The 23,033-nt window shown below is 33.7% G+C and overlaps 2 protein-coding genes and 1 pseudogene across 2 annotated transcripts; 1 reads left to right on the forward strand and 2 right to left on the reverse strand.

Moving 5' to 3' along the window:
- Positions 1–575: 575 nt before the first annotated feature.
- Positions 576–1,468, reverse strand: LOC145040914 (protein LYK5-like). Its single transcript, XM_078988796.1, has 2 exons — positions 1,451–1,468; positions 576–1,355 (listed from the first exon to the last, which is right to left on the reverse strand). Exons 1-2 carry the CDS (start codon positions 1,466–1,468, stop codon positions 576–578), a joined length of 798 nt encoding a protein of 265 aa, XP_078844922.1.
- Positions 1,469–1,716: 248 nt separating this feature from the next.
- LOC145044065 (protein LYK5-like) lies at positions 1,717–3,928 on the forward strand (annotated as a pseudogene).
- Positions 3,929–18,108: 14,180 nt separating this feature from the next.
- On the reverse strand, positions 18,109–19,882 carry LOC145040915 (lysM domain receptor-like kinase 4). Its single transcript, XM_078988797.1, has 2 exons — positions 18,452–19,882; positions 18,109–18,369 (listed from the first exon to the last, which is right to left on the reverse strand). The coding sequence occupies exons 1-2, from the start codon at positions 19,880–19,882 to the stop codon at positions 18,109–18,111; spliced, it is 1,692 nt and encodes a 563-aa protein (XP_078844923.1).
- Positions 19,883–23,033: the final 3,151 nt, after the last annotated feature.

The following is a 23,033-nucleotide window of genomic DNA, read 5'->3' on the forward strand; positions in this document are numbered from 1 at the left end:
ACTCAGAATGGAGAAGCAGATCGCTAACAGGGGATTTTTATTAAAAAAATGAAAGAAAATGCCACGTTTTTATTAGTTTAATTTTCCAGTTTGGAAAAAAAAATACAAAAATGATACCTAGACTAAATGCAACGTGGAAACTGGAATAAAATTGGTTAATTAACTTATTTAACAGGTAAAATAATACATTAAGGGTTTATTGTGAAAAAAAACATTAATGATCAATCTGGGACAAAGCAAAAAGTTTGTTCCGCTATGGTATCGTTTTTCCTATAATTTTCGCATGTAAGTTTGTTGTACTTTAAATTGAGTATATACAATTTCAACTTTAGCCGTATGACTCGTAGCTATTAAGCATCTTTTGATGGTAATTTCTTTTCTTAAAATGGTTAGTTAATTGTATAATTACATGACGCAAGCACTTTCTTTAAGCACTTTCTTTTATTTGATTGTCGATGTTGTTTCTTGAATACACACAATTCAACAAGTTTTTTACATCATAATTTTGACTATTAAATACAATTTGTTATTCCCAAAGGCTCAATAGATACAACTAATGAATCAATCTTAAAACTCTACACCATAAATATGGTTTCTGAGCTTTGTGCATCCATTTGAATCATCATAAGAGTGGAAACAATCTCATTTATACTTAATCTTCTTGATGGTTCCGATTCCAAACAACCCAAGCTTAGTTTCACCATACGCAATGAAAGTTCATCTTGATCTATAACAAACCCAAGGGCATGTCTAGCTTGCAACCGAGGGTCAATAAGGTAATTAACCTTTCCTTTCCCATTTTTTTCATCACCCATGATCGAAGCAACTTCTTCAGACAACATCACTTCTTCTCCATCATCATCATTTTCATACACAACTTTCTTTCCGGTTATCAATTCCAAAAGAACAACTCCAAAAGCATAGACATCAGTCTTGGTTGTCACAAATCCCGCCTCTAAATACTCCGGTGCAAGGTAACCCTTTGACTCAAACCTACATTTTATGGATGAATTTACATTTTCGCCCTTCTCCGTTGATTTTGCAAGACCAAATTTAGAAATCTTGGCACGTAGATCTTTAGTAAGTAGTATATTACTACTGTTTATATCTTTATGAACATAAGCTGGATTCGCAAAATTATGTAGATATTGAAGACCTTTATCAACATCTAAACCAATACGAATACGATTATTCCATGTTTGACTTTCTTGACAATTCAAATCTTGAAGCCATTTGTTTAAAGAACCATTTTCCATGAGCTCACAAACAAGGTAACTAGCTTTATCATGTTCACAAACTCCATAAAGACCAATAAGATTGAAATGATTAAATTTTTGGAGAAGTATTTGAGACAACTAAAAAGAAGTATTTGGTAAAAAAAATATTATTTGTTTTGACGTCTTACCAAATATGATCATGTAATAACTCATTACCTTGTTTATATAATTACTTTATGAATTATGTTCATACTTTTTTTTTTTGGTAAAAGTCGGTTCATATTACACCCGGCTATATGGTTCAGGTTTAGTTTATTGGGCCCAGTTACAAATGGTTCAGTTTTTTATTTGTCTAACAACCGGTCCAATTTTCTAAAAGCCCGGTTTGACCTGTTCTCTAAAATTCAGACCGGTCACGGTTCAAGTATCAACTAAAAACAGAATAAAGTAAAAGATTTGACTTCAAAAACTTTGTAAGCTGGAAAATTCTGGACTCTAAAATCTAAATTAATGTATCTTCAAAGTCCTTTTCACCCCTTTTTGGTTTAACAACTATTTCTACAAATAATATCATCATCCTCTAAAACATCAATCATTTCACAAAGTGTTCCAATTCCAACGCCACTTTCCGATCAACCATGAATCCATTCCTATTCCTATTTCCGTTCCTATTTTTCACTCACGAATCGGTTTCTCAACAAACGTATTCCGGAAACCACATTCTGGAATGTAACAATTCCAACAAATCAGAACGAACCCCGGAATTCCTCTACACTTGCAACGGAATCCAATCGTGTTCCACCTTCTTAATCTTCAAAACTCAACCTCTTTACAACACAATTTTCACCATTTCCAAGCTTATGTCAACGGACCCTACGGATGTCGCCCGAATCAACGGAATCACTGATTCCGCCGGAATCTTGCCACTAAACAAAGAGCTAATTATTCCGGTTACATGTTCTTGTTCTGGTAAGTACTATCGAGCTAACACATCTTTTGTTATTCCGATTAACACCAACGATTTCACTATCGCAAATTTCACATTCCAAGGTTTAACCACATGTGATTCCCTCCAAAAGAACAATATTTATAAAGAAAATGATTTACAAGTTGGTGGCAAGATTCGTGTTCCACTTAGATGTGCTTGTCCTACGAATAGTCAAACCATGTCCAGAATCAGGTTTCTTTTGACTTACTCGATTACTTGGGAAGATTCAATCAAGAAAATTAGTAAACAGTTTGATGTGAAATTTCAAGATTTAGTTTTGGAAAACCGGTTTTGTTCTGTTAAAGATTTGATTTCTCCGTTTACTAACCTTCTTGTTCCTCTATCTACTGAACCTTTAAGTACTCAAACAAGAACGTTCTATCGGAATCGGAATCGGAATCAGAATCTGAAGCTGTCGAAGAAAGGAATCATGATCGGGACGATATCAGGTGGTTTCTTGGCGATTCTTTGTGGTGTTTTTGTGATATGTTTAGTATCTAAAAGGAAAAGAGCAAATAAGGGTAAAATCGTAAAATTGGAGTTGCCTAAAGATATCCAACTTGGTATTTTTAGTGTTGATCAAGTTCTCAAAGTCTACAAATTTGAAGAATTAGAGGAGGCCACGGATGGATTTACCCTCGAAAAGAGATTAAGTGCTTCGGTTTATAAAGGAAGTATAAAGGGTAGAAAAGTCGCGATTAAACAAACAGGGACAACGCGAATAAAGAGGTGAAAATTCTCCAAAAAATTAATCATTTTAATCTTATTGGTCTTTATGGAGATTGTGAACACGATAAGTCTTGTTATCTTGTTTACGAAATTCATGGAAAACGGTTCATTAAACGATTGGCTTCGAGATTTGACTTGTCAAGAAAGTCAAACATGGAATAATCGTATTCGTATTGCTTTAGATGTTGCTAAAGGTCTTCAATATCTACATAATTTTGCGAATCCAACATACGTTCATAAAGATATAAACAGTAGCAATATTCTATTAACTAAGGATCTACGCGCCAAGATTTCAAAATTTGGTCTTACAAAGTCAACAGAGAAGGGCGAGAACGTAAATTCATCCATAAAATGTCGTTCTGAGTCAAAGGGGTACCTCGCACCGGAGTATTTAGAGGCAGGATTTGTGACAATGAAGACCGATGTGTTTACATTTGGAGTTGTTTTGTTAGAATTGATAACGGGAAAAAAGCTGTGTATGAGAATGATGATGATGGGGGACAAGTGATGTTGTGTGAAGAAGTTGTACCGATTATGGGTGATGGAAATAATGCGAAAAGTATGGTTAATTACATTATTGACCCTCGTTTGAAAGTTAGACATGCACTCGGGTTTGTTATAGATCAAGATGAACTTGCACTGCGTTTGGTGAAACTGAGTATTGGTTGTTTGGAAAGTGAAGCATCGAGAAGATTATGTATGAACGAGATTGTTTCTACTCTTATGATGATTCAAATGGATCCACAACGCTTGGGTACCATGTTTTTGGTGTAGGTTTTTTAAGATTAATTGTATTTGTAAATAAACTTTGATTTAAAGAGCTTGTTGAAGGATGTATAATTGTATATTCAAGAAACACTTCTAAGGACAAGCACTCAAACAGGAAGGAGTAGTGTAGAATTAAAATAAGGGTAAGTGAGTAGTATAACTCATAGCTCATTTAATGTGTTTGTGCTTTTCATATAATAAGGTATTGGAAGTGGGTAAATTTGATTTAGAAGGCAAAAGAATAAAAGAATTTTCATATATTGTAATGATAACATGTACATTCGTACTTGTGCCTTCTTTTGTACTTGCAGCTTTATTGTTGTTACTTGGGTTAGTGATTCAAACGAGGGTGGATATTGCCACGGACCCCAATATTGGTTCTAACTCCTCAACTTCAATCCTAACATCCGTCCCCGCCCCCACCCCCATGTAATTCCTAACAAGTTTTGTGTACAATCCCGTTGAGTACGGGGAATCTCCATAAATTTATTAAAATATATATATAAAAAAACAATAATCATGAGAATTAAAATATAAAAATGGGTGATCTTGAAAGTCGAATGATATTTTCATGTTTTTTAATAAACTAAAATAAAAAGATAATATGTTCTTCTAAAAAAAATGATCTTCAACTCATCCCCATCAAGTCTCCATAAATTTATTATTAAAATCTTTTAAAATGCACAAAAGTTGTTTGTGATAGAGGCTGTCGAACTTAAAAATCGCCAGGCGTGCGATTCAAGGCTGGACTTGAGGTGAGGTGGCAACAAATCAAATATGAGGCGGCACCTTAGGGAATATCCCAGAAGCGTAAGTTTTCGATTTGAGACTGATTTTTTTTTTCTTTAACCTAATTTCTTTAGAGTAATTACACGAATCGTTGTGTCAAAAATTAAATCGGAGGCCGTCGGAGCAGCCCCGGTCGCACCTTCCCTTCCTTCCCGTGTAAACACCCCGTACTTGAGTTGCTACTGTTGTTCGTTTTCCTCCCATCGGACCCCCTCTTCTGGCCTCACCCCTCGCACCTTCTCTTCTTCTCCTATTCAGTACCTGCCGACGAAGCCTCGCCTGGGCTACTGTTGCTGCTCGCATCTCTCCGAGCAGACCGGTTCTCCCCTTCCCCCTTCGCACCTCATTATCGGAGCAGGTAGAGAGCAGCCTCACTGCTTCTTCCCTTCCTTTCTTCGGTCTCGTCGACCCCCGGAGACGCTCCCTTCTTGCGATCCATCGACAAAAAACCGGATTTCCTAACTGCCTGCGAGCCTTCGTGCATTCATTCTTGACTACAATCGTCCGTTTGTATGTTCTATCCGCTTTCGTTCGTTCCTTCATTATCCCTCAACAAATGACGAGGGCAAAAAAAAAAGCCCTAAATCCTTTTTATTTTTATAAAATGACCAAACTAACTCCCTTGTGGACCCATTAATTCAAAATAAATCCCAACCTCCAAACTTTGATTTAAATTAAGCATGCCAGCCCATTTATTGGAAATTTTTAACAAAATAAGTCCGAGTCTCAAATTTTAATTCCTCATAAACCATTTCAGTCCCTCCCTTGTTTAAATTACTACAAAATCAGTCATTTCCATGATTTATTTCAACCAAAGCAGTCCTACTTTAGTTAGTTAAATTACCAAACAACCCCTATAGTTTAGTGAAGTTACAAAAAAACCCCTTATAGTGTAAATTCGTTACAAAACGGTCGTAAAAAGTATTTCAAAGTTCAAGAATCGTGGCTTTATGGTTTCTCACGTCTAGCTTCTCAAAATAATCTGATTTCGTACAAATCGAATTCATGTTTCAAGGGTAAGTGCTTACGGCCCCTTTTTAATATATATATATATATATATATATATATATATATATATATATATATATATATATATATATATATATATTTAAGAAAGGGGGGGTGGAGGGGAACACATATGCCTATATACTTTGTTTATGCAAACAAATTGTCATCTTACATGAAAATACAACAAGTCTAGTTTATAAAAATGTTATTTGGCAATGTAACATATTGTTACAAATAAACTAGTATAAACTTTACATATACATATTATAGCTATTTTGTCGTGAAATAACTAGTCCACACATCCAATGTTATATCATACAAAAATATACGATTTTATATGATATTGTATGTCATAAAAAGCGCATCGTAAAACTTTGTAGTATTTCAAGGATTCAAACTATTTCTGTGCACATGTACATACTTTGAGACGTACCTTTTTATGAAAGTAACTTCCTTACGCTATACATACATACTAGATATACTCGACTTTTATAAACTTTATACAATGAAATTTATTATGCCTAGTGACTTATCCACAAATAACTTAGGGCTGAGAGCTATTCACATACTTTAGTTAAGGGCTTTTTAATGAGACTATATTCATTAGCTAAGTCTAAACACTTAGCATACCCACACTACTATAATCGTTAACCTTCTAAGAGAGATACATATGTATAGATCTATACGGGGTTGACATCCCCACATGTGGTTGCTAGCTACAACCTCGACTGATCAATCAAAACGGGTGATAAGTGCCTTAATTGTTACTACAACATCCAATGAAGCGTTGTAGGGGTACATTCAGTCATATAGCTCGGTTATAAGACTAATTATAAACACTAACTAGAATCTTTCTCTCTCGCTACAAACTATGAGCTTGGTTGCTTTCAAAACCATTTTAAGTATGGATTTACTTATGGTCTCTCTTTTACTAGAAAACATGGACTTGGTTTCCTTCAAAACTATTTTTAGTATGGATTTACTTTTGTAATAGTACATTTTGGTTTTCAAGTATATTCAAGGATTCTTCAGAAACACAGTTTTAAGTATGGATTTACTTATAAAAAGATACATTTTGGCTTTCAAATACTCTTTCCAAACATAGTTTTAAGTATTGTTCTACTTAAAAAGAAAATACTTTTTAGACTTTTTAAAAGTATTACGATTGTTAGTAGAAACCTGTTACTCGCACCAACCTTATGTTGACCCTCAAAACTACATGTATTCTCAGGAAATCACTAAAAAAACCTTCAAGACGGAATGGATTACAAGCCACCTAGTTTACAATTTGTTGTATTATCTACCTATATATTAAGGCAGTTTATGTACTATTATTATCTATAAGAACTTTGTATTCAAAAGACAAGATGGAAAACGAATGCTATTTTGTTTATTGTTTTATTTGTTCTATATATTTAGTTTACTGTGATTCATGAACTTGGTTGCACAACCCGGTCCCGCCACCTCGGTCGGGGGTGTGACACTTCAAATGCTCATAACTTCTTCTTCATTTGTTGGATTGGACCGTTTTTTATATCTCCATAATCCTTGTCACAACTACTTCAACTATCGGATATTCGAACTAATTTTTATCCTATTTTAGATCCGTATTTATTCCTATTTTATTATATCAATATAAGAACATATATTTCATATAATTACATATAAATCATGTAATACTCAAATAATTATTCTTTATTACTTTAAAATAGGTTACAATTGTCGACCCTAACTGTTACATCATCTTATTAATCCCTAGCGGGAAACGCTGTCATTACACATATTGTGTGCGTCTCCATTTCACATGTCCTTACACCTCATCCTAAAATGGAAAAGACGAACATATTATTTGAAATATAAGCAATATGATACACACTAATCTCACACACACACACCTCTATACAATTATCATTATAGAATTATTTTGTTCACACTTTTACCTACCTCCTTAACATACTAACATCACATACAATCACAAATAATAATCCTACTACAATCGTATACCTTTGCAAACCTGCATATACACGTCTTGGGTGCTTGTTTTATTCAAATATGTTATCCAATATACCTTATAATCTTGCACCTTGTGAAACACCATGTGCAGTGGTGGACGTGGGACAAAATCTTAGGGGTAGCACCCATGATTTTTGAGGTAGCATGTCGGAAACTTTACATTATGTTGGAAAATTGCAAATCATTTACATTACTCTGCAATATTTGAGGGGTTGCACGAACCTCCTCTGGAACCCCTAGATCTACCCCTAAACATGTTTATTCCTTGGGTACTCAAGCAAACACGTTATTCATCTTCACATACATTTCTCAAATTCACTCCAATCGTATATCATCTTGTAATGTTCTAAGAACAATTTTTTCCTTCTGAAACTTTCCTAAATACCAACCCACCTAATATGACTTCCTTGATGAAACTAAACCATCACCGTATATAAAACATCACCAACATGTAGCACAATCTTTAACCCCAACCTTACCAAACCTAACATCCCTGATCCAACCCTATTCCCCTCATATAGTCTAGTGTGAATAATCCACCACCTTTGACTACTTGCCAGCCCACCTACCTTCATCTTCTCAGTTCGAATAACCTAATCTCGGTTCACTTCACTGCTCTTTATAATCCTACGCCTCTTCTAACCCTAAAATGTCCTCCATCCTTAACCTACTCATCTCCTTACCATATTATCCCCTCATTACCCTCACCTTAATCATCACACCTAACGCAAACCAAATCTAAAAGTAGGATTAATATCAAACCAAATCCTTTTTTTCGTACCCAAAAAAATCTATCATGATCCATCTAAACTGATGGTTACCTTATTTAATCAAAATTATAATGTAACATCCCAAATTTAAACCATTTTTTGAAATATAAATAAATCATCTCAAAACCCATTTTTATAAAATTTTATAAAAGAATTTATCAAACATCTCAAAAACCACCTGATGGATCACTATGTTTCATCATTTCACTAGACTCACAACCTATCACCCTCCTTTCATCACATTTAAACTTACTGCCTATCACTGATCCATTATCACATACAAGATTTTAGCATGTCGCCAATCTGTCATCATTCCATACCAGTCATAAGAACACATTATACGACTTAACAATTAACATACAAAATACTATATATATATATATATATATATATATATATATATATATATATATATATATATATATATATATATATGCTCTAACAATACTCTTACATCTATAGTATAGTGAGAAAATCACCTGAATAAAGAGTTGAATTCACACACATAAGTCCTCGAGGGCACCAGCTACACGAACCATCTAAATCACCATAAGGAGAAACCCAATATCCGATAATAAAAATTAAGGTCAAATCTTGGTCCAAAACCCTTAGTCTAACAAATTTTGACCAAAATTCAAACCGGATGCGTGATATATACTTATGGGTGAGCAACTGGATCGGACTGGCTCTTGGACGGGTCTGGTTTTGTAGAATTTGGTGGACCTTGGACTGGACCTATTAAGGCTTACCAGGTTAGGTCTAGTTCCAGGTTCAGTTCCCGGTTCTGAGATGTAGGGGTGAGCTTGTAGACCGGACGACCTTCTGGATTGGAATGGCTTTGTAGAAATTGATGGATCTTGGACTTGACCTGTTGAGGCTTACCCGGTCTGGGTCCAGGTGTAGGTCTTGGTCTGGAGGTCCAAATTCTTATCTCTACATACACTACACAACAAATATTCGGGTTCGACAACTCTATGTGTCACGTAGCACCGTTCACTTTACTCCTTTTATTCAGTGATTTATCTGTTAAGTCAGGGACTATAACTTTCTAGACACCATCTAATGGTTAAATATCCAAAATTTACTATTAAGCATGCCTCTAACTAAACAAATACTAACATTGTATCTAAAATAGAACCAAAAAGGTTGAATCATTGTTCATGGCTCAAAAGTCAAAAGGACTTAAGCATGCATTTCTTTACCATAATGAGTCTAGAAAACTAACCAAAACATACCACAAAGTTTTTCAAACTCCAAGTCACACTAAAAAGAGATCAAAGTGCATAAACCTCTTGATCTAGAATATTAAGACCGTAAAGATTGGAACTTTATGACTTATAGAGGATTTGGAGATGATAAAAAGGCTAGAATTCACTGGATCTTGCTTCCTTTTGCACCAAACAAGCACATCTTCTTCAAGATTCACACCAAAAACTCAAAACAAATGGAAGGAGGATACTCAAGGGTTTTTGGAGAGGTTAGAGGTTTATAAGAAGGAACCCTAGAAGTTAGAGCCTTTAAAAAGTGTCTAAGTCTCGAGACTTATGGTTTTAAGTTGTTTGCAGTGTCATGTACCGCATACCTCACATAAGGACGTGCCACAACCATGTGGCACTAACATACCATGTACAAGACATGCACCCAAAACATAAGTCTAATTCTATTTTTCTTAAATTTAACAAATTGGAATTTATGGACTTACCCGAAAATAGATTTCAAATAGAAAGAGGTAATGAACTCCGTATATAATGATTTTCTTAACCAAAAAACATGCGAACTAGTGTCACGAACTGCAAATCAAAACATTATATGTTTCTTTAGGCTATTTTGGCACAAATTTAGAGTCAGTGGTACTCTCGACTAATACAAAGCACATCTCACTGTTAATGGGAAATCACATGAGATTGATGTTGATTGCAATGAGATATTCAACCTCATTGTCAAACCAGAAATGATTCACAACATTCTAATCCTTGATTTGGGTTGCAAATAAGACATACATTAACTTGATATTAACATGTGTTTCTACATGGTCATTTTCAAGAAAACTTTTAAATACACAACCTACATATTTTTATCATGGCCTACCCTATACATGTATGAAATCTTCACAAGTCTCTATATGATCTAAAACAAGGCTCATGAGCTAGGTATGAACGGTTTACCACCTACTTTCCCTAACTCAATTTCAAATGCAAAAACAACGATACTTGTCTCTTTTACATACAAACGCGCTCATGACATTACATATTTACTTCTATATGTGGATAACTTTTACCTCACAACTTCAATGTGAACCTTAAATACAATCTTATCCAAACGCTAAAATAGGAATTTAACATGATTGACTTAGTCTTTCTCATATTCTTGACGACCAGACCTCTAAATCTATGTTTCTCCACCAACAAAACTACATCAAGCCTATTGTTCAACCAACTACGATGGCTAACTACAAACATGTGGTCATGTCAATTAACACAAACACCAAAATTAGTATTACTTATGGGCAATGTTGCAAAACTCGTTAAGCGTTCCCCAAGCGGCCGACTAGCGCCTAACGAGTAACCGGTCTAGGCGGGGAGTCCTCGGATGAGATAAATTATATGAAATTAATTTTGAATATATATATATATATATATATATATATATATATATATATATATATATATATATATATATAAGAATTTTATTATACTTATTACAAAATACATGAATATTAATAACAATTATATATTTGTTTCTTAAAAATGTCGAAATTTCCGAGTTTTTTGTTTTTTTTTTTTAATTTTTACTGACTTTTTTCCGATTTTGACGGATTTTTTTTTTATTTTGACCAAATCCGAATTTTTCCAATTTTGAACAATTTTAACCAAGTTTGACCGATACTAATTTTTTTTCCGATTCCTAATTAGGCGCCTCGGTCCCTACCCGATTCCGATTAATCAACCACCTAGGCTGACTTTTGCAACATTACTTATGGAGATCAAGTAGATAACTAATCCCTACACCGCAACCTCAAAACACCCTCTAATATCTCACATACCTAGTTGGATATGGCTTACATTGTGCATCATGTTTGTCTATTTATGGATGCTCCCTAAACACCACATTTTAATACTTTAAAACAAATTGTATGGTATTTAAAGGGAATTATTCATCTCGAATTACACATATAGCGTCCCATACCTATACATATTGTCTCCTATACTAACACAAATTAGGGTAGATGTCCTGGTTCATGGTGATCCGTAAGAACCTCATCTCGTAGTCATCCAAACAACAAGCCATATTTTCATGGTTCAGTTCCAAGGACAAGTTCAAAGGTATAGCTAATTTTGTTGTTGCAATGTACCGACTTAATACATAATATTCTATTACAAATGTATTTCCTTTGTCAGGATACTTTGGTCTACTTTAAAAATGTTTATGTTGTCAACTTGTGTGGTAACCTAGTTCAACATTAACATAAAAAGCACATAGAGATGGATATATACTTTGTTAGAGAAAAAGTTTTCATTGGCCATGTTCGATTCTTTCACATACCTTCGGCCTACCAATATATCGACATCTTCACAAAGCTTCTTCATCATCAACATTTCTAAATTTTAGAAACAACTTGAACATTCGGTCTCCTTTTGATCAAACTGTAGAGGTGTATTATAACTATATATTTTATATTATTTTGTATATTTATAATGTATATTATTTCCCAATTACAAAAAATACGTGTCTTGTTATTTGATATGGTTATTTAACTAATTTTTGTAATGATGAAATCATTATAAACCTTTTTAGCATTAAAAATATATTTCTACCGAATATTTTCACTTCTATTATTTTGTATGGATTTAACCGATGAACTATTATTTAATTATAAATCTTAGCTTACTGATAAACTTGATAAAATAATGAAATTATTTTGTTGTTTTATGATTTTTTTTGCTATAATTTTGTAACAAGTATAATATTGGACCTACTATGAGCAATAATTAAATGACTAAATCTATAAGAAAATAAAATTACAAGTACATCTTTGTGTTTTTTTCTTTTTTTGCCATTTGTGCCTTTGTCAAATATACTCTTGATTTATCTTAGAGTTGCTGTAACATCCATAAAATTCATGAAAAATGTAAACATTTAAAACCAATCAACAAATCATCATTGTTTAGAAAATAGTTTTCAAAACATGTTTAATATCAGAGTTTTCCCAAAATCATAAAACAAAACACGAGGAGGTGGACGATCAAGCATTCGCCTTCCCGCAATCATCTGATGTACCTGAAACTTAACTCAAAATTGTAAGCCCAAATCTTTGTGAGTTCCCCCAAAGTACCAACACACAAACAAATAACACATATACCGTAACAACATACTATGAGTCCAATCAACCATCGGATTAGAATACCCCAAGCCCCCTCAACCATCGGGTTGGAATGTCAACATACTATAGGTCCAATCAACCATTGGGTTGGAATACCCCAGGCCCCTCAACCATCGGGTTGGTATGCCCCGACTTGTTAGCTTACACACAAAACAGTGAAGCCTCAGCCACCAACCAAACATTTACACATATAACAGATAATCATATAACAATCTATAGCCAGTCAAACATATCTATACACCACTAAGCATAGCATCATCCTATATACCAGGATACCGATCTAACAGAACATTTCAGTACAATAACATGCACAACGGGATGTCAATCCAATGGGCCGACATTGGTGCCTTCGACCCGCAAGTACAGTGAGGAAAACTCACCTCGCAAACTGAACATAATTGATGAGGCCCAACTCCGAATCTCTGCTCTCTAAACGATACCTATTTCCACCAAATAACCGATTCCATTAAAATCCCAAAATACCCTCAAAGTCAAACTTGGTCAAAGTCAATTGGTCAAAACCCACTAAGTCAATCGAGTCAACCCAGCCAAATCAAATCAACTGAGTCAACTCAACAAGGCTGACCCATGCAAGTACGTTGGGCGTACTCCGGAGGTACGCTTATAGTACGCAAAGTCTCATGGAAGACCACCATTGGGGTGGTTGACTGAGTACGCGGGGCCTTACCTCGCAACCCCAAAAACTTCATTAAGTGCTTAATGTCTTATGCACTGAAGCCCATACTTCAGATATATGTTCCAAATGCACCCTAGAGTCATAATGTTTCCAACTTTATGACTTTATAAGTAGACAAAACTCTTAATACAAGGTCTTAATCCATTAAGACCTTCTACAAGATGCATGAACCAGTTTTAGCAATTGGGACCTCATTTTTATGGCTTAGGACCCCTCCTAGGGTCTGGAAAGATAACTCAAAATGACAATAACCAACCATGCACAATATGGGACCTTTGGGACAAGAAAAGCAACATAAAACACCCGAAATGGGATCTAACAACCAAGACATCAAGGTATAGGCTTTATACCTTCTGGAGCATCTTAAGATGGCAAAGATCCCAGATCCACAAGCTTGCTTCCAATTCAAGGCTCCCTGATGCAACTTCTTATTCCTTTAACACACCAAAAAACACACTATTGAGCTCAAACTACACACTAAGGGGGCTAGGGTTTGCAAAAACGTCTCAAAGGATGTGGCGGATGAAAAGGTACGGAGAAATGAGCCATAATGTTGCTTAAATACCCCTTACACCCTAAAAATTAGGGTGGTTTCCTCCTGATATTAGTGCTCCCCACATACATAAGTGTACGCCTAACATACTAGGGCATGCTCTAGTATGCTCAGCGTACACACATGTATGCTTGGTGTGCCCCTCTTTCCAAAATTATGAAATTTCCATTAGGGATTCAAAGCATAATTCTAGAACTTAAGGACCAATTTGACATGAATAAGAATTATATGGATAAATTTAGAAGAACCTGGACATTAGGATGTTACAGTTGCTAAGATTGATGAACCAGATATGATCTCAAGGATCAGTTTCTTACTCTTCATATGAATTGAGACACAACAAATTTCAGACCATTAAGTGTTCTTAATAATATTGTGTTAGAACTAGATGTTATTGAATGGAAGGTTGAAGACGAGGACAAAGCATTGAGGCTCATATTATCTTTTACATCTCTCTATGAGCATATAAATCCCATTATGATGTATGAGAAAGAGACATCATCGTATGTAGATGTGACTAACAAACTGTTGTTAGAAGAAAAAAATACATTGGAAAGTAGCAGCCATTCTTCTTCAGAAGGGACTATTTTGACATGTGAGAATAGAAAGAAGAAAAATAAAAGAAGACTCTAATATGTTGGAAGTGTAGACAGTTTGGGCATGTTACGTGAAATTGTGTAGTTGAAGCAAATTTGACATAAGGCTCTAATACAACTAAAAATATATATTTCGTTATTAACGGTGATGATTTTGTTTGAGATTTGGCATCCCTATGGTATGTATGTTACCATGGAAAGGCATATGTTTTTGTTAGCGACTGCGCATATTTATACATAAGAATTAGATGGGCATAAATATAAGATGTGTGGTGAAAATTGATGTTGATGGCTAATAACTTTTCAGGTATGCAAAAAAGGGAAGTCGTACCATAATTTTTCAACAAAATATCCAATATGTGCCATAGTGGAATTATTAGGATGATATATTTTAAGCGGTGATATTTTTTATGGTAGAGTATGATAATTCTATTACTTTAGAATTATGATTTCCAACTAAAGATAATGTTCCTTTTTTATGTGGTTGCACTTTTCTTTCATTTAATTATCCAATGTACAAATTGTTGAGTTTTTGGCTAATAAATGAATAGTGTTACATTCCACATCGGTGCAAGGAAGGAAAGAAGCTTGGTTGGTACTCAAGACTATAAAAGGAGACCAATGTTTTGGTTTCAGTACACCCCAATCTCATACACTTGAAGCGTTTGATTTTTTTCTTTTTTCTTCTTTTATTTTATAAGGTAGAAAAGTGTTGCTCTATATTGTGAAGAGTATAAGAGGAATTTGGAGTAGGCTTGATAGATTAATCTATTTGATTGTAACATCTAATAATATAGGTGTAATTTTAGAATCTTGAGGCCATTTTCCCAGCAAGTCCAGAGGACCTGAAATCAACAAACGACATATGTACCAAAAGACCTTTGACCTAACAGTATCACGTGTGTTGGAAATGTGTCCTTCTCAAGTGGTTGAGGGTTCAAGTCCTATGGTGTATAAAAAACACAAATCATATGTGTTTATGGGTCTTAAAGATCAAATTTTGTTTCGATAAAGTGCAAAACTTTATCCATCTACCCATTAATGGAGACTACGTTTTGTCGCTAGAGTTTGTTACTCTTGAAAAATTTAAGTTGGAGTGCACACCGACTAATGTGTAAGTCCCATAAAGCGCATGACTTTAAATCTTCTTTAAATGAATTTGAATCCACATATTTGGATTTTTATGGCCATCCCTTATTTAATGTTTCAACTCATTCTTGTTAGATCATATGACAACCTATATGAAAAATATCATTTTCATACACCTTTTCTGCAAATGTTAGGAACTCCATTCCAAATTTAGTTCCATGTGGCATATAATTTTGCGAAATTGACACTGTAGCACAACAAAGTTTTGGCTTTGTCTTGGATTGGTCACTCAAGTCTTTTTTTTTCATAATTAGTCCATCAACTTTCAAATTACATGTCAATTACACATTATGAAGTAAATTTTGGGGTTTGGTTACTAAGGTTACGAGTTGTGCCATGGTACATTTGAGTCACCAACACTTGCCTATGTGGCATAAACATGGCCTCTACATGGATTTTTTTTAGATCTTTTTCAATTATCATTCTTATTAAATCATATTCCATTTTAATCAAAGCACTTTCCATCTTCCCGTAAACCAATTCCCACCATTGCTACCACCCACCACCTACCTCCCAACACCGACACCACTATCTTCCACCTCCCACCACCTTCTTACACCCCACCCGCTATCCACCTCTCAACACTACCACCATTCATAGTCCTCCAACTCATCACGAATACACCAAAATAAATACTAAATTCAGACGCAAATGAAGAAGGATATGAAGTTCAAAGCTTCAATAAAATATAGAAAAAGAACATTAGATGAATCGAATACAAAAACAGATTACTAGAGAACCATCCATAAACAACAGTTGTATGCCAATTGGCTTCAAGCTATGGATCAACAGGGAAAGTTGTTGCTTTTCAGGGTAGAAGATTGTGCATTCGCCTTCCCATCAAAATTTATTTGGACTCGAAGTCTCTCCCGGTGTCTCCCTCCAAAAATTCTCTTTCTCTTCTATAGTTTCAACCTCTATCACCTAAATATGGACCTTAAACACTAAAGATAACTTGAAACCGAAATAATAAAAAGCAAAAACTTTTGTAATATGATAGACTAAAAGGGAAATTCTTGCAAGGACCCATCATGAACTCATCAAATCCAGAAAAAGATGAAGATATAGATGACGTTCAGAGCTTTAAAAAAATCCATAAGAAAAAGTACATCAAATGAACACAACAAAATAAACTCTAAATCTAAAAAAAGATGAACAAAGAGATGAAGTTTAGAACTTCATAAAATCCAGCTAAAGAAAATTAGATTAATTGAATACTAAAGGGTTCGATGGAATCCATGGAGTCGAGAAGAAGATCTACGGTACCAAACACCAGGATTCTAAAAATTCTCACACTTCACTTTATATAACTGCTTGTGATCTTCAATACTCGAGGATGGTTTGTGAATGCACTTTACACACATTAATTTCAAATCTTTTTTAAGCTATGAAATAGATCGTTCGTAGTTACGAGCAAAAGCTCTTCCCCAACCGCCTCCCTTTTCTTTCCGGGGCCAAATCCGATAATGCTGGTTCCCTTCCCTCTCATGAACATGCGTTGATGGAAAGGAGAACTTGATTTAAATGAAGCGAGAGATCTATAATGGTGAGCACAAGGCTATAAGCAAACACAAACACGCTATAGATGGTTGCGATGAAAGTCGTCAAGATGGTTCGTGAAGGAGTTGCCAAAGAAGGGAACCAACGATTGTTTATAATTGAGTTACTGACCAGGGTTAGTACTGGGAATAGAGAAGGAGATTGCTCACAAGGGATTTTTATTAACAAAAAAATGAAAGAAAAACTCACGTTTTTGTTAGTTTAATTTTTTATTTTGAAAAAAAATACAAAAATGATACCTAGACTAAATGCAACTTGGACACCGGAATGAAATTGGTTAATTACCTTATTTAACTGGTAAAATAATACATTAAGGGTTTGTTGCAAAAAAAAAAAAAAAACATTAGTGATCAATCTGGGACAAAGCAAAATGTTTGTTCTGCTACATTGTCATTTTTCCTATAATTTTGGCATGTAAATTTCCTGTACTTTAAATAGAGTATACACAATTTCAACTTTAACCGTATGTCTTGCAGTTATTAAGCATCTTTTGATGGTAATTTTTTTTCTTAAAATGGTTAGTTAATTGTATAATTACATGATGCAAGAACTTTCTTTTATTTGATTGTTGATGTTGTTTCTTGAATACACACAATTCAACAAGTTTTTTACATCATAATTTTGACTATTACATACAATTTGTTATTCCCAAAGGCTCAATAGATACAACTAATGAATCAATCTTAAAACTCTACACCATAAATATTGTTTCTGAGCTTTGTGCATCCATTTGAATCATCATGAGAATGGAAACAATCTCATTCATACTTAATCTTCTTGATGGTTCCGATTCCAAACAACCCAAGCTTAGTTTCACCATCCGCAATGCAAGTTCATCTTGATCTATAACAAACCCAAGGGCATGTCTAGCTTGCAACCGAGGGTCAATATTAATTAACCTTTCCTTTCCCATTCTTTTCATCACCCATGATCGAAGCAACTTCTTCAGACAGCATCACTTCTTCTCCATCATCATCATTTTCATACACAACTTTCTTTCCGGTTATCAACTCCAAAAGAACAACTCCAAATGCATAGACATCAGTCTTGGTTGTCACAAATCCCGCCTCTAAATACTCCGGTGCAAGGTAACCCTTTGACTCAAACCGACATTTTATAGATGAATTTACGTTATCGCCCTTCTCCGTTGACTTTGCAAGACCAAATTTAGAAAATCTTGGCACGTAGATCCTTAGTAAGTAGTATATTACTACTATTTATATCTTTATGAACATAAGCTGGATTCGCAAAATTATGTAGATATTGAAGACCTTTAGCAACATCTAAACCAATACGAATACGATTATTCCATGTTTGACTTTCTTGACAATTCAAATCTTGAAGCCATTTGTTTAAAGAACCATTTTCCATGAACTCATAAACAAGGTAACTAGCTTTATCATGTTCACAAACTCCATAAAGACCAATAAGATTGAAATGATTAAATTTTTGAAGAATTTTCACCTCTTTATTCGCGTGTGATCCCATCTGTTTAATCGCGACTTTTCTACCCTTTAAACTCCCTTTATAAACCGAAGCACTCAATCTGTGTTCGAGGGTAAATCCGTCCGTGGCCTCCTCTAATTCTTCAAATCTGTAGATTTTAAAAAGTTGATCGACACTAGCAATACCAAGTTGAATATCTTTAGGCAACGCCCATTTTACGGTTTTACCCTTATTCACTTCTCTTTTCGATATTAAATATATCACAAAAACACCACAAAGAATCGCTAAGAAACCACCTGATAACACCCCAGCTATGATTGCTTTCTTTGAAAGATTCCAATTCCGATTCCGGCCGAGTGTTCTTGTTTGAGAATTCAAAGGTTCGGTAGATAGAGGAACAAGAAGGGTAGTAAAAGGAAAAATCTCTTCAACAGAAGAAAACCCGTTTTCCAAAACTAAATCATGAACACTTACATTAAACCTCTTACTAATTTTCTTGATCGAATCTTTCCAAGTAATCAAATAAGTCAACAGAAACCTGATTCCGTCGTTGGTTTGACTAACCGTAGGACACGCACATCTAAGCGGGACATGAAGCTTGTCACCAGCATGCAAATCAAGTCGATCATAAACATTATATTTTTCGAGGGAATCACATGTGGTTAAACCTTGGAATGTAAGATTTGCGATAGTGAAATAGGTGTCATAAAAAGTGGGAATAACAAAAGAGGTATTAGCCTGATAGTATTGATCATAACAAGAACACGTTACCGGAATGATTAGCTCTTTGTTTAGAGGCAAGATGTCATTGGAATCGGTGATTCCGTTGATCCGAGCAACATCCATATGGTCGATTGACATGAGCTTGGAGATGGTGAAAACGGTGTCGTAAAGTGGTTGAGTTCTGAAGATTAAGAAGGTGGAACACGATTGTATTCCGTTGCAGGTGTAGAGGAATGAAGGGAAAGGTCCTGTTTTGTCGGAATTGTCGCAATCCATAACTGTGTTTCCGGAGTACGTTTGTTGAGCGATGGATTCGTGAGTGAAAAACAGGAATGGAAACAGGAACATGAATGGGTTCATGATTGATGGGAAAAGGAAAGTGGGGTTGGAATTAGAACCCTTTGTGAAATGATTGAAGTTAAGTAGCTGGGAATTGAAGCATCGTTTGTTGACTAAATGAATAGGAACGACAAGTATTAAGCATGATGATGTCATTTGTGGAAAATTGAACTCATCAAGAATAAAGAACTAGGAAATGTTTTCAAACCAAAAAGGTGTTGAAAGGGGCTGTTTAATTAACCAAAAAGGTAGTTAATGGGACTTTAATAATATGTTATTTTATGTTAAGCGTGAATTATTGAATTTTAGTTATTAAATTTTTTACATATAGAAAAAAATGCGTATTCTAAATTAAATTAAACTAGATTATGACCCACGTATAACGTGGGGACATATAAAAATAATAAATATAAATGTAAAATTAATCCTAATAACTAATTAATGTTTTAAAAAAAATTATTAATTTATAAGGATAGATGTTTTATTTGTAAAATTATAATGATTAGTTAAAATTAATATATACATTGAAATATCTGATCGACGTTATGTACGTGTGATATTTGATATAACATGAATGTACAATAGTTAATTTAAACTAATCATGCAAAATGTTTTGAAGATACGAACGTTGTTTAAAAATTGTAATCTTAACCATATATATGTGCTAATATTGATTCTTGTAATTGTGATTTACACGGTATAGACAACATCAACACCAATTTTTTTTTGATAATTTTGCTAAGTTTTGTTTTTTCATTTAATAGTACTAATTATATGTGCTACTTTGCTTCTAAAACCTGAAAGAAAATTCTAAGTAAAATAATGATTATAAACAATAATTACTTAAAATTTACATCAAAAGACATTCAAATGATAACTAATTCCAATACTTGAAAAGGCTTCAACATCAATACATCATCAGCTAAATTGTCGGGTAGAAACTATAAAAAAAATAGTCAAAATGTTGAAAAAAAAAACTAAAAATTAACATTTTTAGCATTCTTTAAAAGATAAGATACTATATAATAGATAACAATAGTATATAGTGAGTACCTTTATTGCTAACTTTAAGTTCACCGAACTCCCTTTCGCTACACATACACACTCTTCTTTGAGCTTTTTTTTGTTCATAGACGGTAATCGAATGATCGTTTATTGTTTATATAATCTTATTATAATGAAATATGGATGCAAAACATATGTTTCTTTCATCGTGCTAATTAAATCCACAAATTTGATTCGTATAGAAAAGAATGAAAGAAGCATCCCGGTTTTCAGATATTGTTATTTACCATGTTTAATAAACATTTGAATGTAAGCACATTAATATATTCTGGTTAGGGAGGATAGAGTCATAGTAAGAATGATACCTCCAAGATACCACTCCAGCTTGAGTGGGCTAGGAGGAGTGGGTTGTTTATGTAGCTTCACTAACCCGCTTCATCCTTTCTCTCTCTCTCTCTCTCTCTCTCTCTCTCTCTCTCTCTCTCCTCTTGTACCATGTTTCTTAAAACTTATACCATAGTTTTTTTGTATTTTTTAAAATTGAGTGGATTGAAAAGGATAAGGTTTCTATGTGTTGTGGGTTGGAAAAGATGGAAGAAAAGGGAGAGGGAAAAGTTGATATGGTAGCGGGTTCATGAATGATGGTTTCCATATTGATAGGTAATCGTAAAAGCTAGATAATAGAATGAGTAATTTTGTTTCAGAGACATGTTTGTGAGGCATGGAACGGAATATAATAAATATTTAATACGATTTTATGGTATATATTGCAATTTAAATTATAAAGATAATCTTTCACATATCTTTGTTTAGTTATTATTATGTAATTTAAAAAGGTTTATATTGCAACTTTTATACTAATGTCTTATCTTATTGCGGAGAAAAGCTAGATACTCATATGTTCCCAACCCTATTTTCAAGAGTGTAGGGTACAACTATTTATCCTTGAGAAAGTAAAGTCAATAAGAGGATTCAAACCAGTTAAACGAAATAATAAGGTTGTGCAAGGTTCTTATTATACTTCTCAACATGACCAGACAACGCAAGTACTTGCATAGCATCACGTTCATAACTAAAACGTATTCCAAAAACACAAAATGAAAATTAGCAATCTGAGTTCTATGTATCTCTCATTTGAAAAAAACATAATAATATGTAATATAAATTAGAATACAGTTTTTCACAAAAAAAGCCCTACTAAGTAACCAAAAGTAATCAATCATAAACATTTTCCAATCAGGTTTATCGATGTAATCTATTTACATGGTATATTAAAACTTTGTATTTTCTTTGCTATTGAGTCTAAAAAATATTTTATAATATTAAAAAGGGATCGGTGAATAACTCCTTTCTGAAAGCCCAATTTGTGTTTTTATAAAAAGAGTTTTTTTACAATAAATCAAAACAAATATCACTAGTGGGTTTTGTTGAGTTGTAGGATATGTGGATCACTCATTGGTATAAGGGTTTGAATTTCATCTCTAAATTCAAGAAGAGATCAAATGGGTAAAACATTATAGACATTGACTCAGGTATATCTTCCATTCACGATTTCATAAGCCACAAACAAAAATCATTGACTAAACACATACACAAAAAACGTAAAAATAAAAAAATAAAATTGACATATACAAATTTACTACCTAGTGGACATATCTTCCAAATCGAAACAATGGACGAGAGGTAGTTGTGCTATTGTGTCCATCTTTTTGCTCTAAGATACATATAACTTAAAAAATCAAAATCAACAATATAGATCATAAGAAGAAAAATCGAAGCAGATTTACAAAACGTAACCATTATCGATCTAAACTTAAATCGAAAGGTTTTATAGATTGGAACTTCATAGTTGAAACATAATAAAATAAACATAATGTAAAACTTAACCAAAATCGATCTAAACTACGATCAAATTAAAGTAGAATCCAAATAAAATTTATCTCTATATCATTCCTAATTCTTCAATGATGATCGAACACAAGATTAATCCATATAGATCGAAACCTACAAGTACTCTATTTCTTTTTTCCCCTATTTTCTTCTCCAGTACAAAACTTAGGTTAGATAGATTATGTAAAGAAATGAGGAGAAAATGTAGGGATATTGGTAATAAAGGGTGCGCTGGTGTATTTTTTTCATTTTATTTTTGGTGAGATTTAATTGTTATTAATAGAATTCCTAATTTAATTCATTTTATTTTTGGTGAGATTTAATTGTCATCAATAGAATTCATAATTTAATTAATTTTTACTTTTGATGAGATTTAATTGTTATTAATAAACTTTCTAATATAAAACATGAT

Source organism: Lactuca saligna, chromosome 4 (assembly GCF_052625555.1).
Source record: "Lactuca saligna cultivar CGN05327 chromosome 4, ASM5262555v1, whole genome shotgun sequence".
NCBI classification, from domain to species: Eukaryota; Viridiplantae; Streptophyta; class Magnoliopsida; order Asterales; family Asteraceae; genus Lactuca; species Lactuca saligna.